Consider the following 25,591-nt stretch of genomic DNA (forward strand, 5'->3'; position numbering starts at 1 on the left):
GCAGGGTACAAACTGATTAATTCTCTATGGCAGATCCACTGCTTTTTTATGTACTGTGGCTCCATTTCATTAAATTGTCAGGATATCTGGTGGTTGGGTTAGCCTGCCTGGACTTCTTCTTTCTCAAGGAATTTCTTTTCACTTGAATTAGTGAATTTCAGATACAAATTTCCTGTTGTTTGCTTTTGTTGAGGTATTTGATAAACATGCACACCAAATATCTTTAATGTAATTTAATATTGCTCATACTGTAAAATATACTGTGTTTTTTTTTTTTTTTAATGCGGAGCTGGTAAGTTAGAAGATGTGGATGTGTTTTTTTCTTTTCAAATACTCTGCTGTGTCTTAGGTTTTTTTGTATGGACAATTTATCTTTCGAAGCAGCTCAGTAAGCACATGTCTCTTAAGAAGTATGGACTAAAATAAGCAGATTATGTAGAAGGAATGCAGTTATAAGAGAGCACCTAGAGTGCATCTTGAGAGCCATTAAACCACTTGAGCAGCTAAGTGAACTGATAGCACTGTTTACTTTAGTCTTCAAAAGTGTTCACCCATTTGTTAATTAAATTACAAAATAAATAAAGGGCAGATGATAAATATTCATGTATAGGCCTTGAAGAGGGATTGGAATATTGGTCATTTCAAGACAAAACTAGGGGTTTTGTGTGTGTGTGTGTGTGTGTTTGTACAGATGTCTTGAAAAAGTAGTCTGACTGTGATTCGTGTTGGGGAACCATTTAGGAGAAACATTCTTCAAAGAAATATGTCTATGAAAGAAATATATGGACGCTTATGAAGCCATAGTGTTTTGCAATTGCTTCTAAATTACATGTCCTGTGTCTGGCTACAGTTTGCAGGTCAAAGAGAGAAGTACAGCTGTGTTCATGGATAAACTGGTATTTGCACATCATGCAGTATTTATATCTTCTTGTGATTAGCTTTTGTCCAAAGTCTCTAGCTCTCTTCAGAGGAGCTTGGAAGTGCGAGTTGTACTCTTCTAAAGTTTTTTGTCCGGGCCGCACATCAGCTGCATAACTCGGTAAATGATCAAAAATCTGTTCGGTTTTCTGATTAAGAGACTCTGAGTACATAGTAGAAGCCAAACACAATCTAAAGTATTGTCCTATGAGGAGAAGAGGGAGTAAGTGATCAAGGAAATGTGCACTGAGTCTCTAAGGGCACCTGCTAGAACGGTCTCCTTTTCTACAGATTTAGTTCTGGAGAACGTGTACGTAAGTTGGCAGAAGCTTCTGTTCTTTCCTGAAGTGACTGATGAGTGTACTTACCCTATCATCTCTGATTCTTAGAGTAGAGTCTGCTTATCTCCCTGTCCAGTTTATTCCTTACAGAAAGGAGGACTCCCTTTGAAACCTGAACCGTTGGATGGCTGACCTGTTTTAGGCACGTTGGTATTCTCTCCATGCTGTCCTTGAACTCTTCTTCAGTAGTTTTAGGTGTCTGCCTTCCAGTTAATGCACCTTCTAGATAAGACTAAGATCTTGATAGATTTTAAACGTAGTAACAGGCACTTGCTGTCGTAACAGTCATTTACTGTTACAACCAAATAAGATTAATTTATTAGAATTGTACAGAAGATTCTCTTTATGGTCTGTTTAACTTTAAGAAAGCAACGAGGATCCTAATATTTTTAAAACTTACTCTGGATGATCTGATACATAAGGTTTTGGTTTGGCTTCAACTTTTGAGTCCATGCAGATTTCAGCAAATTTGTCACTGGGCATATTTTAAAGGTTCTTAAAATACGAGTCATACCTTTACTTAGGCCTATGATTATTTTCTTTTCAAGTATTCAGCAAACTTACTTCAAGAAATGTCTTTACCTTTTAATGGAATGATGATGTAGTTTTTCACTGTTGTTGGTGTTGAAGTTACACATTTGTTTTCCCATACTGCACTTGTATTTCTTCTCCAACTTACAAATATCTCATACCTCTTCTTATTGTTTGCTTTTATGTTAGCTGGGATTTCCCATTGAGAAATCAGTTCAGACTGGCAGTGGCAGTAGGGAATTTCCCAGCTGAACTAGCACCAGAGATCTGAGATAGAAAGCTCTGAGTCAATACAAATGTAACTAGAGCTATATCTGCTCTATTAATTTTGTGGCCAAATTAAGTAACACTTCGACTTTTTCAATTTTCTTTCTACTTCTATGAAAATGTCTAGATAACAAAATCAAGCAGGTACCCTGCTATCTAGAAGCAGGACTAAATATGAAGAGTTCTGCTACAAGTCAGCACGAATAGCCTGGTGTTCATTTTTCTCACTCTATCCTCTTCTCCATCTCCTACTCCCTACCCCATCTCTCTTCTTATATACATGTTGAACACTGGATATGTTAATGGCTGCGGTTAAGATTTTTAAGCCACGGGCATTGTCAAAATCCTTACAAGTTGTGATCAAGTTCAGCAAGGCCATATTAACAATTCCCATGTTGAACTTCAGTGACAATTAGTTGATTGCTCTGGTGGAAAGGTGAAAATGCAATTGATGAGTTTTTAGATTAGCCTCTAATGAAGTAATCTGTGTTGGATGGATGTAAACTTCGTTCTGACCTTTGAACTGTCTAAAAGCTATGTAGCTACAGTTAACGGGGCGGTGAGGTGGTAAATGGCACTGAAGGGCTGGGCTCAGCCCAGGAGCAGTGCAGCCCCGGGCTGGTCAGTTCTGAGCATTTGGCAAATGGAGAGAAGTCCTAGGCACGGCTGGAAATTGTGCATAGTTACATACACTTTTATCCTTAAATCATTCACTTGTATAATGATGAAACAGTGACTTTAAATTTAAAGTCTTAGTAAGCACTTGTACATATGTTATTTACTTTGCAGCGTTGATAGAAATCAAAGATGGGGGAAAGTTGGGCAGATCTAAACTCACCTGTACTTAACTGAGTAATTACACTTTAAAAATGAAATTGTTGCTGAGATTTTGATGTGGCATTGTAAAATATAATGCTATCAAGGAGATTTTTCACCATTAAATAGCAAATAAGTGACATTAATTAAGCTATCGTGTCTTTGCTGACCTGTTCTGTATGTTTCTGGTCCTGAATACCTCATGGCTAGCAGAATCTTCTGCTCAGACTGGGGTAGGGAGAAGGTGGAGGTGGTGGGTTTATTGGTGTACTTACCTCTTAAAACGTAGTTGGCTTTTACTTTTTCTTTTATTCATTTTGCTTTCAGATATATTTGTTAAGTATATTTTGTGTAGGTTCTCCCATCACCCCCAATCCTCCTGTATTTGCTTAGTGTATGTTTTGAGGAGATTCATGGTTTTTGCTTTGGCTCAGCAGGATAAATGTTCTACCTTGTAGTAGTTTAGATTTCATTTTGTTATTAAAAGTCAAGCTGTAGTGCTTATTTTTACCTGCAGCAAATTTCAAACTGTTTAGGTGTAAAGATGTAGGATTTTGAAGAGTAGAGTTTAATAAAATATGGAATATTACTATACAATGCTTGTAGCTTCTTATTCCAGAGGCATCATTGTATAGTCCAGGCTTACTGCAATTCCATTTTATCTTCTTTTGGAGAAAGTTAAGTTTCCTCTGTAAATTGAAAATGTCTGAAAATATTTTGGTATAATTAATGTTAGACACTGATAATATATTATGTTTTTTAATATCAAAGGTTTTTTTCCATGGTATTAATGAACTTTGTTTTTTCTACTTTAGGGGAATATATAAAAAACTGGCGGCCAAGATATTTCCTGCTAAAGACAGATGGCTCTTTCATAGGCTATAAGGAGAAGCCCCAGGATGTGGATCTGCCATATCCACTCAACAACTTTTCGGTGGCAAGTACGTATTCCCAGTATTTATTGTTCTCTCAGCATATTGACAAAATATCTCCTACATATTGCTTCATGTGTAGTTCAGAATTTATTCGTAACGCTGGAAGTTTAATGCCGTGTGTCAGACTAGTGCACCACTAATCTTATGTCCAGCTCTACAAGATCTCTTTCCAAGAGCATTGAAGATTTTACCATGGGTTGTTTTTCGAATATTTTTGGAAGTTCTCATTTTTGTGTGTCTGTCTGAAGTGCCTGTAATTAACAATAATATTTGACAAATGACTGTTGTGTGAAGAAAATTCCTGGAAAGCTTACCTTTATTCAGATCATTGACCTCTTTTCTCTTTTTCAGTAGTATCTCTGAATTCACTTGAAAACTCAAATTAATTAGAAAATTATCTAGACTGTCAAATGACACAAAATCATGCTAAATTATTTTTCTCTTGGATAATCAGGTAATCAGCTCTTCAGCCTGGTTAATCAGTAATTTCAAGCAATCAGACAATTTGCATATATTAGCAAAGCTACCAAGTGTGTATCTGTTGGATAAAGTGAAGACATTTTGATTTCTTGTTTTCCAAGAATGTTTCTAAAAGTCAAATCTGTAGTTATTTTGATCTGGCAAAGTGAGATTGGTAGAAGAGAGTTTCTGAACAGAAATGAAAATATCTGAGAAGCAAAACTAAGGGGGCAAAAAATCTCCCTGAGTATGAGTTGTGGATATCATAGCTAGAAACTTTCAAAGGAACACTAGAAAATTTACTTTCAAAATTATATTAGTGTTCTGCAATACAATAAATGGCGGTGCTTAGTTTTATAGAGTATTAGAGCCACAGGAGCATGTGTACTTAGGGGAATGGTTCATCTGCATTGCTGAAGATGCGACAAATGCTACTGAGACCGAATTTACCTATTTTCTTGATGAAATTGTTCTTGAGATTATCTCAGCCTTTGTATATGAAGTAATTTGGGTATTTTATTTGGTAAGAAAACAAACTTGTGCTCCAAGCCCATGTCTCGACCCACAGCTAGAGGAGGAAAACTTTGGTTGTTCTGATCGTGACAGAAGTCTTACAGATGATACTGAGCGCACAAGGCTTCTAATAATATTAGAGACTCGTTTCACCTTGTTGCTCCTCAGCATAAAAAGCAGCGACGTCTTTAAGTTGTTCACATGAGTAGGAACTGACTAGACTGTAGGCTATTGCTCCTTAGTTATTGCTCTGAATATCCTAACCTACTCATTTATAGCAGTTAGTAGTTTCCTAGATAATTTTCTTCAATGTGCAACAGAAAGAACATTTGTAGAACTGCAGTAGGTTTTTTTGTTGTTTTACCATGTTCTTCATTGCGTATCTGGTCTTCCTTTGCAACTAGTAGTTCTGCTAAGTGAAAAAATGCTTAATTAGCAATTAATTCCACTGTGTTGATACTGGTGTGTGGTTTTGTTTGTTTGTTTGTTTTGATAACCAGAGGTGATCTTATGTAATTCTTACATTAAAATGCTGCCCCTGAACTTTGCCTTGATGGAAATTGGAAGATTTCATATTGTTTTCCAAAATGACACCATCACCACCACTACCCACCTCCAAAAAAAAAAAAAAAAAAATCCTTCCTGCAACTAGCAAGCCTCATAGGTCTGACTTTTTTAGGCAATGTAAGTTAAAGGAACAGGCATGCAATATTAGAAGAAATACAGTTTCGGTAAGCAAGATGAGTTTTTCTGTTTTCTGGCAGGAAAAGGAGTAATTTAATCAGACATGATTGCTGATCACTGCAAGAATAGGGAGATTTTTCATTCACGAAAAGAATTCCATAAAATTAAGTCAAGTACCTATGTAGAATTCACAGGAGGAAAAGCAAAATGTTATAGTATTACACCCTAAATTGCAAGGGACTGTATTTTTTTCATCAGCTGTTTTCTCTGTCTGAAGATGAGATCATCAGTAGGGCAAACAAACAAACGAAATCGCTATATGAATGAATCAGATCTCATGGGCAGTACCTGGTAAATGTCAAGAACTGGTCTCATGGCCTCTGATCCAAGAGTTCCTGAGCTGCTGCAGTAGGTTTGTGGCCACAAGCACTGCAACATATTTTTCCTGTAATAGTGAAGTACATTTTTCATAAATTACTAGCCAGGCAGATGGAGTGTGAGATCACTGTTAATACCATCTTGATTAGGTTGGCAGGGACTTAAAGATATGTCTTTACAGTCCTATCTTCATGTAATCTTTGTAGCTATCTGTAAAGTGAGAGTGTGGTCTCAGTCTACTTTTTGCTCTCCAAATGATAGACATCTTTGGCTCTTGCTTACAGCTTGTTATTTAAGCAGAAAAGGCCAAGGCTGTGGTATTATTTTCATAGTACTGTTGGAGTTGAACACTGGGAAGTTTGCACAGATCTGCTTTATATACTTATTCTGTAGTTTAAAACTTTTATATCCAGCTCTGTCAAAGTAGTTACTTCCATCATATGGATTTTTTTCCACCAGTGTCTGCTGCTGCCTTCTTCTGCAACACCAGCTTTACTTTTGCAAAAGGCTCTTTCCCAGGCATAGTATCATTTTCCCTAGAGTGGCTCCCTGATTTCTTCCAAGATAAATTTAGTCCCACACCTGAGCATTACTCTCTCTCTGGTCTTGTGTTGTCTGCATACTCCATTCGGAATGACAGAAAGGCTGGAGAGAATGAAGTTATTTTACATACTGCTGATGGTGCTCCCAGTGCTAAATATGTCTTTGTTAACGAAGCCTTTTTCATTGGGTGGTGTTTTGTCATAGGTTGGAGTGTTCACAGTCCATCCCTTTTCCTTGTGGTGATCTGGGAAGAAATGTGAGGGGAATGTGTAAACAGGTAGATGCTTTAGGTAGAGAGGGAGAGCCTGAGGCAGAGCACGCACGCTTCAGCCCATTGCTGGCTGTCCAAAATGCAGGGGAGCCGCATGGGCCTGAAATGGGTGTGAGGGAGCTCTTCTCCTTGGAGCATAAGTGTGTCCCTGAATGTGAAACGGAGTTGACTGATGGGTATGACTGAGTGGGGCTGGATGGAGCTGAGCCCTGGGGAAGGATACAGGACTGGCCCCTCAGTGTCCTGGACAGAGGCTTCACTTTGCCTCCCCGTGGCCGCTGCTCTCCTGCCTTTGGGCACATGAGAAAGGCGGTGGTGAGCACCCCATGTTGCATCTGCGGAGCTGCCACAAGGTTGCAGGGGTGAACAAATCAGCCAGATCTGGTGATACTGGATAGTGTGTAGGAATCACCCTGGTGTCTCTCCTGTGGAGCCAGCTTATTGTACACCAAACAGAGCCTTCTTTTTTTAACATGGAAATTGAGAGACCTGTGTATTTGAAGTATGCTTTTAGTTCCTTAATGCTTATGCCCTGACACTTAGACTCACAAAAAGTTGTGCCGTGGTATCTAACCGTACACTTGAAGATAAATGAAGGCAATGTAATTACAGCGGTGGAAATTCATTGTGGAAACTTAAAGCTGGTTGATACTGGTTTTCAAAGGTTGAATCAGAAGTGTGAGCTTACTTGAATTGTCTGGTTCAAAATCAGTTCAGCTCTTTTCAGGTAGAGACAAGCAGTTGCAAGTAATCAAGCTATTATAGCTTAAAGAGATACTCTTGATTGACTGAGTCACGGTAACTGAGTGGGTGTGCATTCCTAGCCCACTTCAACTGCAAAATAAAATATGTTAATGTAAATTGCTTTTGCTTAGGCATTTATGCAGTCAGAACCAGTGTAAAAATAATTTGGATTCAATTGGTATAACTTTTCTATACGGGCAGAGGCCTGAAAAAAATGTTCTGACTTTTAAAACTCCATTATGCTTCTTGGGAAAAAACCTGGTACTCTGGGTGACACAATGTGTACACTAGGTGCGCCCCCCCCCTCCAAAATCAATGTGGCCTCACAACACTGTTTTTAACGGGTCCAGTGTTGCATTAAGTGGAGTCAACACTGCTTTGTGTAAACCACTTTGGGTTTTGATTATTATTAGGGAAAGCAGAGTGGGGAAGAATTCTACTTCAATTCTACTTAAGGAGCATTTGTGGCTTTTCTGATAAAAAGATACTTCTCACGTATGCCATGAGTATGTAGGTAATCACGTAGCACATTTGGGATGAAGTATCTCTAAGAATTGGCCCTTTGCCTTCATTTTGATCTTTACATGGGGAATAATTGGGAAGAGCTGTATCCCTTCACAGTAGCCTTTGAGCTTTGGCCAAAAATGATGTCACCTGGAATTTCTTTCCTATCTTGAAAGAGAGTGCTTTCTAAGTACACAGTACCCTTTTTCTTGTATTTGAAAAGAAAAAGTGAATTTTAGTTGTTGTGAGAAGGTAACCTTTTGTAACCTTTATTTTATTTTTCTCTGCAGAAATGATTATTGATGAACCTTGGCTATTCTAAATGGAGAAGCTGTGCTACTTTTTCCTAATCTTTCAGTGGGCCAGAGACAAGGTTTTATTATTTTTGGGGTTTAAAAATCTTCAAAACATGAAAATTGAAAGATTTCAGGGGAATGATGTTTAGGGCTATAAAGAATTCTGAAAACACTCTGAAGAAATATATATGTATGTTTTAAGTGAGATGCATCAAAATACTTCAGCATTAGGCATGGCCTTGTGTGCAACTCCGTAATTAACTTTTCAGTGAGATTTAAGTTTAAAGTCTCATTTTTTTTTTAATTGTCCCAAAACTGGATGACATGAACCCAGAGATAAGCATGTAACTGTGGATACTTATAATTACAGTATAGAATTCATTCCAAAATAATAATGGTCAATTGAATAAATAATTTTCATTCAACACTGAAAATACTTGTGGGGAGAAAAAGGCAATGTATGTGTAATGTACTGCATATGCAAATGCATCTATGGAAATTCAAACTCAAATCTACTGTGTATAACCAATGTTACTGTCTGTGTTAGATGGGGAAATGTTTAGCTTTCTGAAAAACTGGGCCAGTAATTTTCTTTGAGAGGCTTTCATATTACTTTATGAATGGTTTCTAGGTGAAATAGCTGATATTCTGTCATTAGACTTAGAAGTTTGGATTCTGTTGTTGGCTTGGGTCATAAATGAAAATGAGTTCCTTGGTCTCATCCTTCCATTTTAATGGGTAGTGCTTTCTCAGATGCCAGTATATAGCATACTGTAATTTCCATTTATCTCTAAACAGGGCCTGGTATAAGCATGGCAGGTCAAAGTTTGTAGTCAGGTCTGAGAGTTTTTATGCTGGTGTGATACACCCAGTTGCATAAATAAAATTGGGGTGTTTGCATGAAAGACAGAGAAGGATGTATGATTTTACTGTCTTCTGTGAAAACAAACTAAACCACCAGCAAAATTCAACAATAACATGCAGAAATCTCCTGTTTTCAGTTCTCCCTCTTTGCATGAAGGGGCAAATGGTGAACTAGTTGTAATGACAGAAAGACATGGATACTACTTCACTACTTTTTGGAGTATTGGAAATAAAAACTTTCCAGCATGATCAAGTGCGTCAGAGATGATCTTTTTCAGCTTCAAGGAATGTAATTAATTTTTTCATGTTTATTATACAGTCATATATGTTGTATCATCAAAGCACATGTAAGTACTTGTCATGAGCCAAGCCCCACAGAAGTGGGATTTCTACCCGTACAGAACAAAAAGGCAGTCCATGCTCCAAAATACTAAAATTCCAAATATAAAACAAGGGACAGCAGATGGATGCAAACAGATGGGGGGAGTATGAGAAAACAATGAGACAGTATCAGCCTGTTGTACAGGCAGTGGTCTCAGCACATCAACAACTAATCCATTGTCAAGGTTAGATTTTTACTCTCTTCTCCCTTCTTTTCTCTCTCCCCACTTCCTTCCTTCCTGTTTTTTAAGACATGGTGAAGGAGAGTTTTAAGGAGGATTTAAAAGAGAACCGGTATGGCAAGCAGAGAGAAATTAAAAATGCTTTTGAGAAATTTTGCTGAAATTGGAACAGTTGAAGGATAGGTGGCATTTTGATACTGAATGCAGAGTGATACCAAGGATGAGGGTAGGCTGTGGGGACAGCCTATGTTGAAAAGCTACCAATATTTGATACGATAGAGCTGGGTAAGAAACAAGGAATGCAAAGAGAAGAGTGATATGATCAAAGGGACAATGCAGAAAAACTATCTGTTCAGCAGTTTTAGGGATGGCATTTTTAGAGGAAAATGGCATTTGTTGGGACCAAAGGAGGAATATTAAGTTGTTCGCATAAATCCTTAAGTGACCAAACTCATTTTTAGGGTTGTACTCCCCATAGATTATATGTAGTGAGAAAGGACAGAGCCTTTTAGAAAGCCTCAGAAAAGTATATACACAGATCTGTGTATATACACAGATATTTGTACATGTAATGTAAAAGCCATGGCTTTTCATATGCATATGAGCAAAAGCACACATATCTGTCTCAATATTACGAAAATGGTGTATTAGTTCTGCTACTTGTCTACTACTTGTCTACTAAAAAGGTCATCAAAGAAAAATGTGGATTTGGAGTGCAGAGTAGCAGTAGTGGAAAAAGGTATTTGTAAGCAGTATGTTCATTAAATTTTGACATGAGAAAGAAAAAATGCGAGTAGCATCTGAATAGGCAAAGGTTGGGACAAAAGTGTTTATCTTGTGAAGGAAAGACCAAGAGAAGAATAAAAAATCAAGGTTAAATTGTATGCAAATACATTGATAGATATAGATATCTGTATAGAGATAGCACTCTCTATGTTTTTAAAAATGCATATATTCTAAACAATGCAAGCAGTGGTTCGATACTATTTCTTCTATATCATATGATGATCGCTGGAAGTTATCTTTTGTGCTAAAACTCAGTATGTATTAGAAATACTTTCTGAAATATGCAACCTTCTGTTCATTTTTTTAGTGCAATTTTTTATGGCTGCTTGTATGTTTAGTATTCTTGTCTAGCTGCATCAACGAATTCTGCTGAAGTCAAAAGCTTCTGTATATGAAATAATAAAATGGTGTTAGTGTTCTTTCTATTTTTTATGCTGAATGAATGTATTTAGGAAAAGAACACTGGTGATTATATGGTTAAAGTTATAGAATTCAAACTTTAAACTTTTTAATAAAATCTGAACAGATGATCTGTGCTTTTTTTTTTTGGAACTGGCAGGTTTCAGGCCCTCTAATTGGCTTCCCAGCTTTGCAGAGTAATTACAGCTTCAAGCAAACTTTGTCATCTGTGGTTCAGAATGGTGTAAAGTAAACAGAAGGTTTTGAAATACAGTTTGTAGTGAGAGTTGCTCAGGAGAGTTTAACTAGCATAACTACTTAATTTAGATAGTAGCAGTTATTTGAAAAAGATAGTCTAACATTTTAGAATTGTCAGATTGTTTGTGGACATGGAGATGAAAGTTAACCTCTGATATGTACCTGACTTTTTTTTTTTTTTTCTTTTAAAAATAGAAGTTCAATACTTGAGAAACATCCCTTGCATTTCTTTATACTGGTTTTATTTCATTTTCTCCATTTTCTGTATAGATCCAAAAATGGTCAAATGAGTGCAACAGACTTGTTGGAACAGAGCTGTCAGTTTCTGTTACTGATTTTGTATTTTGCTGCTTCGAACAAGTGTTCTCCCCCAAGGTTTTTCATCCCCGCTAATATTAAAGGGGAAAATTCTCGCGACCGATGTTTAATCCCAGCAAGACAGAAAGCTTTAGGATTAAAATGTGTAATTCCAAGTTGTAGATGGCTAGCATACAAGAACACAAAGTTGAGTCTGTCTGTTTACTGGCTTACTCATCTTTTTGAATGATAATTTAGACTTCCAACTGTTTTGAGTTGAGATTCAGCCCTTTAATTACATATGTTTATGTATAGTAGCAAACTTGAAGACATTATGGTAGAGTGTTCTCTACTCTTGGTAATGACCCAACTATCACTCGAGTGTTTGGAGCCAGCTCTCAGTAGCCAGTTTCACTCATTCTTCTGTGCTTTTGTAGTTTCCAAACTATTCTCTCTGTCTAAAACTACTGCGGTTTTTCCAGTAATTAGCAGAAAAATATTTTGGTAATTAGCAGTAACTGTGTATTACAGCACTTATTCATCTTAATAGAATTTTTTTTTTCTTAGCTGTAGGTGAAAGACATTCACAAACAAGTTTTTGTTCATGTTGCAATCATGACAGGAATGTTGTTTATCCCATACATTTGTATACAGCAGCACATGAAGCATGTGGGTGTACTAAATATCAGCAGGCTTCAGTTACTTTACCTACTTGAGAAGGATGGGTAGCACACCACTTTTATAAATACATTAGTCCTCCACTTCTTACTGAAACTCTTTTTGCATCAGAAAGGAAGGATACAAATGTATTCAATTTTAACCATCCACAAGGAAATTAAATCTTCAGCCACTTTTAACAGAGTATTAAAAAAAGCTCATTAAGTTTTGCTAGATTTTGTCTTTCAATAGCATCCTTCAGTGATAGTGAACTGGCATTTTTTGGTTTTTATGTTTTCAATGCCATTTTCAATTGCTAAGGTACCTTTAATTGATTTAGTTAATCATCTGTAATGAAAACTCAGAGAGTAAATACTCTTTGGTAGTTACAGAGTTTAGTATATGCATCCATATATTTTGCTCTTGTTAGTAATGCACGTTATCACTTTAAGGACTGTCTGAAAAAAATCAATATAGATAGTACCAATAATACAACTATATGTTAGATACAGATTTACATAATGTACATACTGATATCTATAATCTATTTACTGTATATACTATACATATATGTAAAACCCATATTACAGATATCATTTGGACATAGACAGGCTTAATTCTGTTAGTTCCAATTTTTGTGTGCTTGAGTTGTCAAACTTAAATTAATGCCATTTTTATGTATGCAGCTTTGTGTGTATTTGCAATCAGAAAATGAGTGGTGAAATTCAAAACTTTTGGCTCCATTATAGGCGCTGGGGAGGATGTGTTTTGTAATTGTTACGGACTTTTCTGCAGGTTTGACTCTGTACCCTTTAGCCTTTGGATTGTCCTAACACAGCCACCTCACTTTTCTGTCCCTGGCACCTTCTTTTACCTTCCTTCTCCTAAACTAGCTACTCTAGATGAGGTATACTCTAGTGATCCCCCAAGTTTTTCTTTCTCACACAGGTTCCAGTCTTTTTCCTGTCCCATTTCCACTATTCTCCCTTTATTCTCCAGTCTTTTGTTCCTGACATCTCTTCTGTAAATAACTTGCTGTATGCCATCTTTCTGTATTGGATTTTGCCTCAACGACATAGTTTCTTTTTCCTATTGTCTGAGGAATAGGATGAGGCATTATGAATATCGGAGAAAGAGCTTTCCATTTAGCAGGTGTAGAGGCAGGAGATAGCTGTAGCCTCTGGATTATACTCAATGCATAGATTGTCAATGATTTTATCCTTTAGTAATTGTTGTTGTAATTTTTTACCCTCCTCCCACTGCACTCTTATCCCTCCCACATGTAGTGTGGCCAGATGCCTTACATTTTCACAGGAATACTAAAAGGATATCAAAGGTCTTGGTTTGCCAAGTTTTAAGTCTCGTCTCCAAAAAGTAGTATTTTCCAGCAGTGTGCAGCTTTAGGCAGACACCCAGCAAAGAAAATTTCAGCCTACATGATTGAAGTGTGATAGGATTAAAGATGAGAGGATGGTTTCGTCAGGAGTAAGATGAGATCATCTTAGAGCAGACAATGCTTCTAGTCTCTTAGTTACGAAGGTAGCCCGACATGTTCCTTAGAGCTACAGCTGAGGAAGTTAAGAAAAATGAGCAGTCTGACCTACATAATAATTTATAGATGTGTGGTGAATATATAGGTTTGTGCGTCAAGGAATACACACCTGCGTTGTGCAATATTTACTTTATTCCTCTTTTGGTTCTTGTACATGTGCCTGTCAAGCTTCTGAGGTGTTCTGCTAAGCAGCAGAAAAAAACTCCTGTTGACACACATATTCAGTTCCACTCTTCTTTGCTTTTTCAAATAAAAAAATTGCAGTATGCGTGAAAGTTCTTAAATCAAGGCATCCTCACAAAGACCCCCGTAATATTGGTTCTTTCATGCCTGTATTAAGGATGGTCCAGTACAAGTAAGTCTGCTGATACTTGCTGTGGCTTTGTATCATGGAGACAGAGGCTGTTTCTTAGATAATCGTGTCCCAAATTGTGTAGGTGTTCAGGCTTACAAATCAATGCCTTGAACTATGGCTTTAAGTTCATTATGGGCTAGTAATATTAAAGAGAATTGCTTTAATGTATTTTCAGTATGCAGCTGCATTTCAGAAGGTCAGCTATGAGTATGCATCTTGTACAATTAACACCAGCAACAAAAGCGTAGAGGGTACTTATGTATGTTGGGTGTTTGCTGGGTCTGATGCGCTTCCTTGGAGAGTATTTAAAATGCATTGCTGTAGAATTCGTGGATGATAGTTGAGGTTTCAGGACCCTGAATTTGTGAAGAAAAATAACTCAAGTCAATCTAATTTATTTCTGTGAAAGCATAGCATGCCTTGTGAAGTGGTACATGTCATATAACATGACTTGGAAAGCATTGACAATAGCTGGAATAAATACGAAGTAATTCACCAAGAGTAAGTGTAAGGTTTTATGCACTTTTTTTTTTTTTTTTTTTTTTTGAATAGTCAACTGCATCAGTAAAATGTGTGGGTCAACTGGTAGGTGGTAGCTCTACCAAAAGGAAGTTACAGTGCATCATGAAGTGAACAGGAATTCTGTTGCCATATTCATTACTGATTGATTTGTGAACCTGATAAATTATTTTAGATCTGGATCAGCTCTGAACAAGTGCTAGCATTCCAGAACATGAGATGTGATGTTTGTGTCTATTTTGTGGTAGCTGCAGGAAAACAAATTACACTTCCAACAGAATAACCTTAACTTCACAAAAATCTTTAAATATATTTGCAGAATAAAGAGTTCTAGTAGGTCAGTGTTTTGCAGATGTAATGTTTAGTGCAGTATGCCACATCGTAAAATCCAATACACAGACTCATTCAACCATTGCCTGAATTACCGGTGTTGTGGTCTTGCGACAAAGGAGTAACAGGCAGTCTACTGTATGTCTAGAATTGTGTGACAAGGAAGATCTTGGATCTGAAAGCACAACCTGTGAGGACAGATTGGTTGAACTGATTTAGGCCGGAGACGACTGAAGAGAGATAAAATAGTGTTCAAATGTCTAAAAGGGATAGCTGTTGAAAAGATAAAATAAATTAGTCAATAGGGCAAGAAACAATATGCTTAAATTACAGGAACAGTTGCATTAAATGCTAGGAAAAATCTTCCAACTATAAAAATAATTTTTCCTTCTAGTTGGATGGAATAGTTTACTTAGAGGTTTTGGAATTACTCCTTTTTGGGGACTGTAGAAAGAGCTTTGAGAAATGCTTATGAGAAATAGCAGAGATAGACCTGATTGTGCCCTGGGGCACAAAGAGAACTAGATGATTTCCTGGGGTAGCCCCAATAGGGGTGTGTGTGTGGAGCTATTCTATATTTAATAATCAGACTAGTGTCAACATCTGAATTTTCTCAGCTAGGGAATAAATAAACCTATACAAGTCTTTACAATAAGTAATAAAGACAACAAATAAATCTATACAATCTTTACAGTAAATCTAATCCTGAGGTGACAGTGGCGTGGGTGATTGTGGCATGGTTACCACTGAAGGGAAAATGTCACATTCCTCCTGCCAGGTACAGATGGAAAAATGTGCCTGTGGCTACCGCTGTTACCTTGGCATACTAGAGCAATCCAGCATCTAATATTCTTCTCACTCTTGTAATGCAGACCTAATTTGCAAATGGAGAGCACACTCTTCATATGGGCAACAATACAAGTTCCATCAGTTCCTCTGACTGCTTTCTTCACCTTATGATTAGTGCCTGCTACCTTTTGTTCAAGCCCATGGTTATATTGCCATTCTGTATTTCCTAATATGTGCTGGATACATGCTGGATAGGTATACATAAGCTATATGTAACTGGCAATGTGTAAAAGAGGCAATGTCATCTATTTCCCTAGAATGTCAACTAATGAAAACAGAGCGACCAAAGCCAAACACATTCATTATCAGATGTCTTCAGTGGACCACTGTCATAGAGAGGACATTCCACGTAGACACTCCAGAGGAACGGTGAGGGATTTTTTTGTTTTGTTTTGTTTTCCGTGTTCATTACGCAGAAGCCTCGGCACAGTCTCTGCTGGGACTGCACAGCGATCAGCACTTGGAACTGGGACATTCTGAGCACATCTGAACAGTTACTTGAAGAATTTATAAGTCAGCTTCTGTAAAATATTATCTGAGCTCATAGCTAGTGTAAGAGTTGCCTGCAAGTAGGTGGGATGAGTATGTTCAAATAAGCCAAAACTATGTCATGATATGGCTCTGAAGTGTTAAATTTTGAACAATAGAAGCTTGCATTGAAGTATTTTCTAGCCTCACTGCCTTAAATTTTCCTTCCACTCCTCCTAATCTGCTCCTTCTTTGGCACAGAAAACAGTATGTTTGTTATAATTTATGTTATGTTTGCGTATTAGTTTTTCTTGTTTCAGTAAACATACACACACAGACTCTTGATAATAAACTTTTTTAATGCACCAAAAGCATGTAGGAGATATGGGATGGTGTACCTTGCTAAAATGTTCCATACCGTGTCTCTGGTTAGATGCACTGAGTCTTCCTGTTGTGGGCACCTGTCCTGTTGGGACTAGTACTATGATTTAGCTTTATTCATATTGTTTGTATCGATAAATAACCAACAGCTTTGCTTTTTCTGTTGTTCCTCTTTCATTAGTATATTCACTTAGCATTTTTATTATTCTGCCTCAGTACTGTTTCTCCACCCTACCCTTTTCTGTGTATGCAGTCTAGCACCTCCTACTGCATTCAGTAATACCCCCAGACTCCTCCCGTATCCATTGCTGCCTGAGCAAAAAGCGGCAGGTTCTGCGCTTGGTGTGGCGCCGTGGCATGCTTGGGCTCAGCTGCCCCTGCTTGTCCCTCCACGGAAACCCTCCTCTGGGCCTGCCCCTCCATGCAGCCGCTGGGTTTTATGAGGCTTGTAGGAATTTAATTATCTTTGAGGGCCTCTTTCTCAGGAGAATTTGAAATTAGCCAAAAAGTTGAGTTTTAAGAGGAGACAGACAGAGAGTTGAACACACAGCATTGTTTAATAAATCTTACTTATTTTCTGTGAAAATGTCTCTCAGGGAAGGGGGAATACCAAAAAGTCTCTTCAAATAGGAAGTTACTATCGGACAGTATTGGACAGGAGATGATATTCTCTGCTCTGAGCTGTATTATACCTGGAGCAAGTGTTTTCAAGTTTTCACTATTAAAATATTTACGAAATCAGACATGTGTAAGTCTTGAAGTTAACCATGCAGCGATCCTTTTTGATGCTGGTCAACTTCACCACCTTAGCATAATGCAGAATTTGGAAGGAAATTGAAGTCATTAATTTCTATGAGTCTTCTGCTGTGTAACATGAGAATTGAACATTGAAGGAATGTAGCATGTGAAAAATATTATAAACCATTTATTTGGATGTACTTTATGAGTTTCTAATAGGGATGTTGGCTTGTTCATGATAGGGAAGAATGGACAGAAGCAATCCAGGCTGTAGCAGACAGACTTCAGAGGCAAGAAGAGGAGAGGATGAACTGTAGTCCAACTTCACAGATAGACAATATAGGAGAAGAAGAGATGGATGCTTCAACAACCCATCATAAAAGAAAGGTAACGACATTAAAAAATAAATGACAGAACTAATATGTAAATAATTTTTGTAGGATGGTCTATTTGGGTAAAACAATATACAGGGAATAGTATTTCTACATAAATTTCAGTGTATCACAAGCGTGAAAATACTTATTTGTTTTATTTCAGTAAAGCTGAACAGCTCTAGTTTTATTCATTTGTTATGCGATCTGTTACAGCACTTCTGAAAAACAAAGTTCAACCGTTCAGGCACATGTTAACATTCTGCTTATTGTTTGAATATTATTTTTTGTCTTTTCCGTTTTGTTTGTTTACTCTTTTAGAAGTATGGTAATAAAATATTTTCTTTAGACAAGTAGATTTGCCCCCTTTCTCATGCAAATAATACCCAGTACAAATTAGATAATTTGCATGAGAAAGGCTAGCAGGATTTGGCTTTTAATGACCTTGATTTTTGCTATCTGGGAAAATAACTCTGCTTTAGTTTTCAATCAAGTAAGAGAAAGCAATGTTTTATTTTTCTGCAGTCCTTCGCAGCTTTAGCTAAGTAGGAATATGTACATTGTTGGCTATAACATACTTATAGTTGTATTTCCAGAGTCAATAGGATAAACACAGAACTAAGAGCATGTTTTAAAGATTCAGTGCCACACAAAAATTTGCTCATTATTTTGTGTTTCCATTTTGTCCTGTGTTTCTGTAAGTACAGACTACTCTTGAAGAATGGATCATTCAAACCGATATGTCTCATTTACTATACAGGATTGACATGACTCAAGAAATGCATTGAAATTGCATGAGAAATAATAACCCGCTTCTATAGGACTGGCTTCATTCTTTCTTGCTAGAAGTGAAACCTGTAGAAAACTAAGTGGAAGTCTGCTGACAGAGCAAAATAGTCTTATAGCTAATGTAACTGAATGCCTTTGAATGATGAACAATGAAAAGAAATAGTGAACACGTGCCTTTACTCATAGAGCATGTTTTGTTCATTGCACTATACGAAGCAAGAATCGTAGAAAAATCAGTGGCTGAAAACTATACCCTTATGAATATAACAAAGGTGTCATAGGAAATCTTAGTTCTATCATGTCCTAACTTTTGAGAACTTGAGTTTGCAGTGCAAACATAATTCTCTCATGTTGTTTCATTGTATGCAATTTTCTAACCTTTTTCCGCTATAGAAAGAGGTAGAAACTAATTCTATACAGCTGTAACAATATTCTCATCGTACATTGTCAGGTCGACATTGAACTTTTAGCCTTGCAGCATAGATGTTTAATGATTGTGCTCCAGGGTAAAATATGATAAGTGACAGCAAGACAGAGGCAGCGTTCAAGATGTGTCAGTCTTTCTGAGAGGCAGTGCGATTATGTGGAAGGGATTTGGGTTTGCTCTATTAAAGATCTGAGCACTGTTCCAAGCCTGTGTATCCTCTTAGTGGAGTACAAAACCACTGCGTGACAACAAGCATTTTCAAGGTGTCAAAATTAATGCTGTCTCATATAAGTAGTTCAGCTGGAATGTATGCTTTCCTTCCTTACAGTGCAGGGCATTTTCCCATACAACAAAGGGGGTTGTGGGAACAGGAGGAGGAGGAAGATTGGTTTTGTTTCTGTCTTGCCACTTACACTTTAAGAAATGCTGAAATAAGATGCTGGGTAAGTGCATGTGCAGTGCTGCAGAATATTTAGTGGCTTTGGCAACAAGCCAAAAGCAAACTCTACAAAACAAAGGTGAAATGAAAAACACCTAATAACAGAGCAGAACAGAGTTTTTGTAGCCAGTGAAGAGTGTACTGATGACCGCAAGGATTTTTTTTTTTTTTCCCCAAAACTCAAAATCCCACTGCAGATTTCTGACTGTTGGAAGACTTTAGTTCTTAGAAGTTTTTGGAATCAAAAATATGAAGTGACCATAATGACAGGGAATTGTCAATCTCTTTGTGTTAATTGAAATTGGGAAAAATACATATTTTTAGAACTGCTTCTGTTTTGTAGAAATGTTTCTGAAAAGCTTCTGTTTAAACTTTCATAGTTGTTAATGTAAGCAGAACCATTTCAGTTATAATGACTTAATGCATTTTTATTGCTTTTTTTTGCTATTGGATTTCTTTTCATGTCAGGGATTTTTTGCACTATGTGTCCTACAAACTTGTTTTGTCACCTGATTTTACATCTAAGCCCAGTGAATTTTGCTTGTGCATGCACCAGATGGTATACATATGAGTAGAAGAGCATAATCAGATTAAGAAACAAGACAGAGGAGTGGGCCTGTTCTTCTCTAAAAAGGTAGCAAAAGGTTTACGAAGAAAACAGTCTTTAGGATGTAGAACTTGATTTGAACAGACATGACAGCAACATCCCTGGCCAGATTAGCTGGAAGAACCAAAAGCACTTTTTTTTTCCCCCAATGTTTTTTAATGGTGTCAACATGTCATTTAAGTTTTACAGTAATAGCATCACTAAAATTTGGAGCACTAGAAATTCTTAGCAAACTGCTTTTATTTCTTTCTGTACTACTCTTTGTAAGTAGAGTTTCTTTCTGATGAAGTCAGATGAAAACTCCAAGTGGTATAATCTTTATCCACATCAGGATTTTTAAAATATTTGTTCCTTGGTAGGAATTTTCAACACCTGTAGTAGGGTGTATTCTTTTGAACAGATCATCCGTAGGTGAGTAGATAGGCTTTCCAGAAGGCTGAACATCAATCATATGGTTCTTTGGTTAGTGCAGTTTCCTGTAGCTTCATTGCTTTTCCTTTGTTTACAGATTTGTTTTGCAGGATGAGTAAAGAACAGATTTTTCAGAGGAAACCAAAAATTAATATAATGAGGAAAAAGATTCAATCCTCAGAGTTTGGTAGGAATGAAAAAGGTGGGAAAATCATCAAGGAGAAAGAATCCAATCTTATGGGAGCCTTCAAACTTGCTTACCAATATCATCAGGTTTAGGAAGTATTTCCATTTTTCCACCAGTTTTCAGTACACCCTTAGCTATGGCATCTGTGTTTTTATCTCCCAAGGTCTTGTGTTCTTTGGCAGACTTTTTGAGTTACCCTGCACTGTGTATCATCTCTAAGCCTTCTGCTGAGCTTCTAAAGAATGAGAGCATCAGGAGACTTTATTCTTAGAACTAGCGCTACCGCCATACCCTGCTGTTCAGCCACGGCTCAAAATCTTGCAAACCTATTACCTTCCTCTTATAAATATACATATATTTTTTAACTTGTTTTCACTGAGCTTGCATCTAGAGGCATGACTGCTTTGATGAATGTTATGTAAGCAAATTTTGAGCAAATCAGTCTTTTGATTTGACTGGCTTGCTGCCTTTAGCATCAAACTCATGTCTGTGATCAGCCAAGATCCTCCTTCTGTGTGCAGGCAAAGGGCTGCTTTTCTGAGCTGGTTTTATTCAGACTCTGATGTTCTAAGTCCAGCCTCTCAAAGAAGTTCAGAAGTATAGGAAGAACTTACCCATTTGAGTCTGCTTATGACCCCATAAATTTTTGAGTGTTAGAATTGGTAAGTTGTTACGATCACTAACTCAGTATTCTTCATCAATAAAGCTGTTGGCCATTCTGTGTTGGAGAACGTGGTAGCTTATGTCTGAAGATACGGAGGATTCTGCCCTGAATTACTCATCTTCTGCCTGAATTGCATTTTGAATGCATTTTGGATTTTTCATGTGGCTTTGTCAGTCACTGCTTTAGCACAAAGGCAGTTGGTTTTGCTCGATGGTTATCATAGAACTATCGAAGTAGATGACCTGACTTTCCAAAATAGTGATTCTGATATTTGAGAAATCTTACCTTTAGTTGATTACTAGTAGCTACATAGTGTTTGGATCACAACTTCACATATTACATGATGCATCACTAGTTATAACACATTGTACTAGTTTTTAGAAAAGTTGACCATTTACGGCTTTGTCTGTGGTCATAAACTTTAACTTTACACTCGCTTGTGTGGATTTGCTTTAGGCAAGAAGCATACCGAGCCTTTGAAATCTTTGTTGCTCATATTTCTTTCTGGAATAAATGCAGTTTTGTTTTGTTTGTTTTGTCCTGATGTGATGTGGTTTTGGCAGCAAAACAAGATCTGTAAGTGCAAAATGCTTAACTATGTTTACATGTGAGTAAAGAATGGAATTCACCAAGGTTAGTTTGCTTAGAAGCTACCAATCAACTATGGCATGGGAAAAAGATTTAATTCCTGCTAATATAGCTAGAAAATTGATATATGAAAAGCATCTTCTCTTAATAAAGCTTTGAATATCCAGCTATCCAGATGTTACCTTAAGTAGTCTGTTGGAGACCTTTTGCAGCTTTTAAGTTGCAGATTGAACACTTAAAAGCTAAGGAATTACAACATTGAAGTGGTTGATAGAACTTCAGTTCTACCCCTTATGTGAGCAGATTTCAAACTGACTCTGAGTGAGCAATTGCATAAATTATTTTCACAGTTTGTTGACAGCAACTTCAGTTGCTACAGTAATAGTATCATGCACTTGAGCTTAAAGGAATAAATAATTTCAGAGGGAAATTTTTCCCTTTATTCTTTCTCACAAGAGAGAATATGTTTTGGTGCCACTATTTGTGATTGCGCACCGGGGATATGCCCAATAGCTCTACACTTGGAACGCATGTGAGGTATGTAGGCACTGTTAGAGGTGTTTCTGGCAGGGCTAAGGGAAGCACTAATTCCATTGCGGAAGACAGAAGTAGAAGTTTATCTGGCATGCCAGTATTCAAGAAAACTGCCCAAGGCTGTAACTAGTGATAGAAAGAGACACTAAAAAGATGAAAGATAAGGCACGATCTTTTCTTTTCTTCACACATAACAGGATTAAATATATTTAACTTAGCAAAACTGAGACTTGAAGTATAATCACTCTTTATAAATGTTTTGAGGTGTATTATTCACAAAGGAAGGAAGGTTATTGATACCGCAGGAGTGTACTATAACAAGAACAGGTGAGTGTGTTGTCTTTCAGAGCTTTTAACTGCTTTCCTCAAGGTTTCATGGGTGCCTTAAGGGTCTGTGTGTGCTTATGTGGTCCTGTGACCGAGTCAGTAACACACAGCGCACTGAAAGATGTGCTGTGGAAGCACACAGCAGTAGCCAATGGTTGGCCCTGAGTTGGCCAAGGTGACCCTGGGCAGTTGCTGCATTCTCAGTATTGTGCTGTTTTTTCTACAGCCTCATCTTTGTATCTATTGCATAGACCATAGGTTTTGATGCTTCTGAACTGGCTGTGAAATGAACTTGCAGAACTAAGATGAGTATTGACTTGGGCTTTGTGCTCATGAAAGTGGCTAAACTGCTTTGGGATCTGAGATTGTCTGGTCATATTCTTGTGGTGTGTGACACTCCAGCTCAGCTGATAAACCTACTGGACTCAAATAGTCTGTTAGTGGAACCAGCTCTTGGATGTAATACGATTAAACTGCAGAAACTAGGGTGATACTAGGTGCTTGAACAGTCAGTATAATGGAGTCAAACAAAGGAGGAAAATTGGCCACCTCTTCCTTTTCAGAGCCAGATTGATTAATGTAAAAACCATGTAATTGTAATCTGTATTGAAATTTTTAAAAGTCCACCTCTAATGCAAAGACTGTAGAGTCTTACTGGCATTAGAGGTGGACTTTTAAAAATTTCAATACAGATTGCAGTGAGGATCATGTACGTTTCAGAAAAGCCATCAGTGCAGTCATTGGTGTTATGCAAAACCTACTGTTACACCATGTTTTTGTGTCCCTGGTAATACATAGGTTTATGAGCTTTCTTAGTTGTGCAGCATTCATGAAATGCCAGTATAGGCTAAGACTGTTCTGTGTGTGCTTTGTAAAAATAAATGTGTGTGTGTAGTATACTGTGCAGTACTTGACTTTAGAGAACTATACTATCAAATGATATTCTAGTGGTTTAAGGATACAGTTAACTATTATGAACTTAATTGTAGAAGTGTACCTATTTTTGTAAACTGTTCCGATTATATTGGTAACAGCGATAAGTTATATGCAGAAACGCTTCTGTGCATATTGGAACTGGATAGCGTAAGTCTTGCTAATCCTTGTCCTTTGCTCCTTACAGACAATGAATGATTTTGACTATTTAAAACTACTGGGCAAAGGCACGTTTGGCAAAGTTATCCTGGTCCGAGAGAAGGCTAGTGGGAAATACTATGCTATGAAGATTTTGAAAAAAGAAGTCATTATTGCAAAGGTAAGGAAGGTTATAGTTTTAATACTGGGTCTTTTTTTTTTTTTTTAAATGGAATAATCAATACCTAATATGTAAGGTGTATTTGATTTTTGATGGTAACTGAGTTTGATAGAAATATATGTGTATCTTCAGAAAACAAGAGTACAAAGTATGTGTGCCCATTTTGCATGCATATTTGCATGCACATGCACGACACATACCAGTATCTTATAATCTCGAGTGTGCTAAAGCATTGAGAGAGTTTGCTGGGCAGGAAGATAGCGCAATCTAAATTTAAAACAAGAAAAAGTGCATTGTAGGCTATATTACATACTTCAAAAGTTTTTCTAAGTCAACTGCAGGTTTATTTAGATAAACACAATTAATTTAATGGGTCTGTGCTCTGTTCCTGCTGTTAGATAAATAAAATGGCTGTACATGGGACTAACAATTTCATTTTTTCAGTTTTTGAGGAACAAGAAAAGCCTGAAGCTGATGTCTGAAGAGGTGGTTTAAACTAGCATTGTCCAGACACTTAAACTTGATTAATTTATTGCTACTAGCTCTTGTGCTTGGTCATAATTTTACTAAGTTTAAACTTGAAGATCATCTAACCCAAGCTTTGTTTCTAGCAATTCTAAAGTTTTGAATCCCACTTGCACAGAATAAGTTGAGAGCAAGAAACCTACATGCTCTTACCACCATGAGATACAATTAAAAATAATCCCAATTATTAAGTAAGGAGGGTTTTGAGGGATGTGGATCTGACAGAATTTTGAATGCTTGAGGCTAATGCCAGTATTTGTAAAAACTGAATGTGGATGGAAACTACTGTGATTCACATATATTTTATTTTAAAATAACCTTCAGATTTTTCTGATTTTCCTATTGGCCTATAAAAACAGGGCTTACTGAGTTTTGCAGTCTATGTTCATTTGTCTATCTGTCACTCACTTTCTAATAACTTTTGAATGTGTTGATCGGTTTCACTTAAATTTAATAGAGGAGTAGAAACCTCAAACCCAATTATATTTCCTTGTGTTTCATTAAAAGCAGCCCTTTGCTGCTTTTTTAAGAGACTTAAATTTATGTCTTCAGCAGGGAAGAGACTGACCTGTGAGTTCTGCGTGCCCTTAGCAGCTGTCTGGCATGCGCTGGCAGGCTGGTCGGCGTGTATATGATTTGGACTAACAGCAAGAGAGTGCCTTTTTCTTCTTCATAATCAGGAGGGACAGAAAGAAAAGAGGGTATCGCTGCTGCGTCCTCCTGATTCTGCATGGGAAGGAGCATCTCAGTGGCCCTCCTTGTAAAACTTCTCTAAATGGAAGCAATCTCTGTGGGCTGCCCTGTGGGTCTCAGAGTTTGATTGCTGCGTGCTGTGGCCCAGTCTCCAGCCTGACACCCCTCCCCACTGCTCCGCTCACCCATGGCACCCCGGGGGTCCTCAGGGGGGTCTGATGTCTGACTGCTGTGAGCTCCTCTTCTGCTGCACCCTGGTTATTCCCTTCCAGCCTTCAGAGCATTTCAGCTTGTTTCTTTGCATCAATAAAATAAAAAAACCACATTTTGGAATGTTAGGGGTTTTCCTTTTACTTTGCTGGCTGCTACAATGTCACTGAATTTTTGGAAGGGTTAAAACTGATTCTCGGATAATGTCGTCTCTCTCTGTTGAGCAAAACCTCTTGTTCATAGAAGTATGTATAAAGCCAGAGAAATTTTGAGGATGTCAGGGATGCAACTGTTCATTGATCTGTTTACGTGAAAACAGAAAGCTAGCACAGTGATAGACTGGGCAGAACC

General features: G+C 37.4%; 1 protein-coding gene across 2 annotated transcripts in view; it reads left to right on the forward strand.

Moving 5' to 3' along the window:
* AKT3 (AKT serine/threonine kinase 3) overlaps nucleotides 1-25,591 on the forward strand; it is a 147,020-nt gene that overhangs the window by 65,148 nt on the left and 56,281 nt on the right. For both annotated transcript variants that reach the window (XM_035900259.1, XM_009644694.2), the window contains 4 exons: nucleotides 3,689-3,814; nucleotides 15,887-15,998; nucleotides 17,459-17,603; nucleotides 23,681-23,812. In XM_035900259.1, coding sequence (XP_035756152.1) covers nucleotides 15,898-15,998; nucleotides 17,459-17,603; nucleotides 23,681-23,812 — 378 coding nt within the window. In that variant the 5' untranslated portion in view covers nucleotides 3,689-3,814; nucleotides 15,887-15,897. The remainder of the gene's footprint in view (nucleotides 1-3,688; nucleotides 3,815-15,886; nucleotides 15,999-17,458; nucleotides 17,604-23,680; nucleotides 23,813-25,591) is intronic.

Source organism: Egretta garzetta, unplaced genomic scaffold, assembly GCF_000687185.1.
Source record: "Egretta garzetta isolate BGI_Z169 unplaced genomic scaffold, ASM68718v1 scaffold248, whole genome shotgun sequence".
Taxonomy (NCBI): Eukaryota; Metazoa; Chordata; class Aves; order Pelecaniformes; family Ardeidae; genus Egretta; species Egretta garzetta.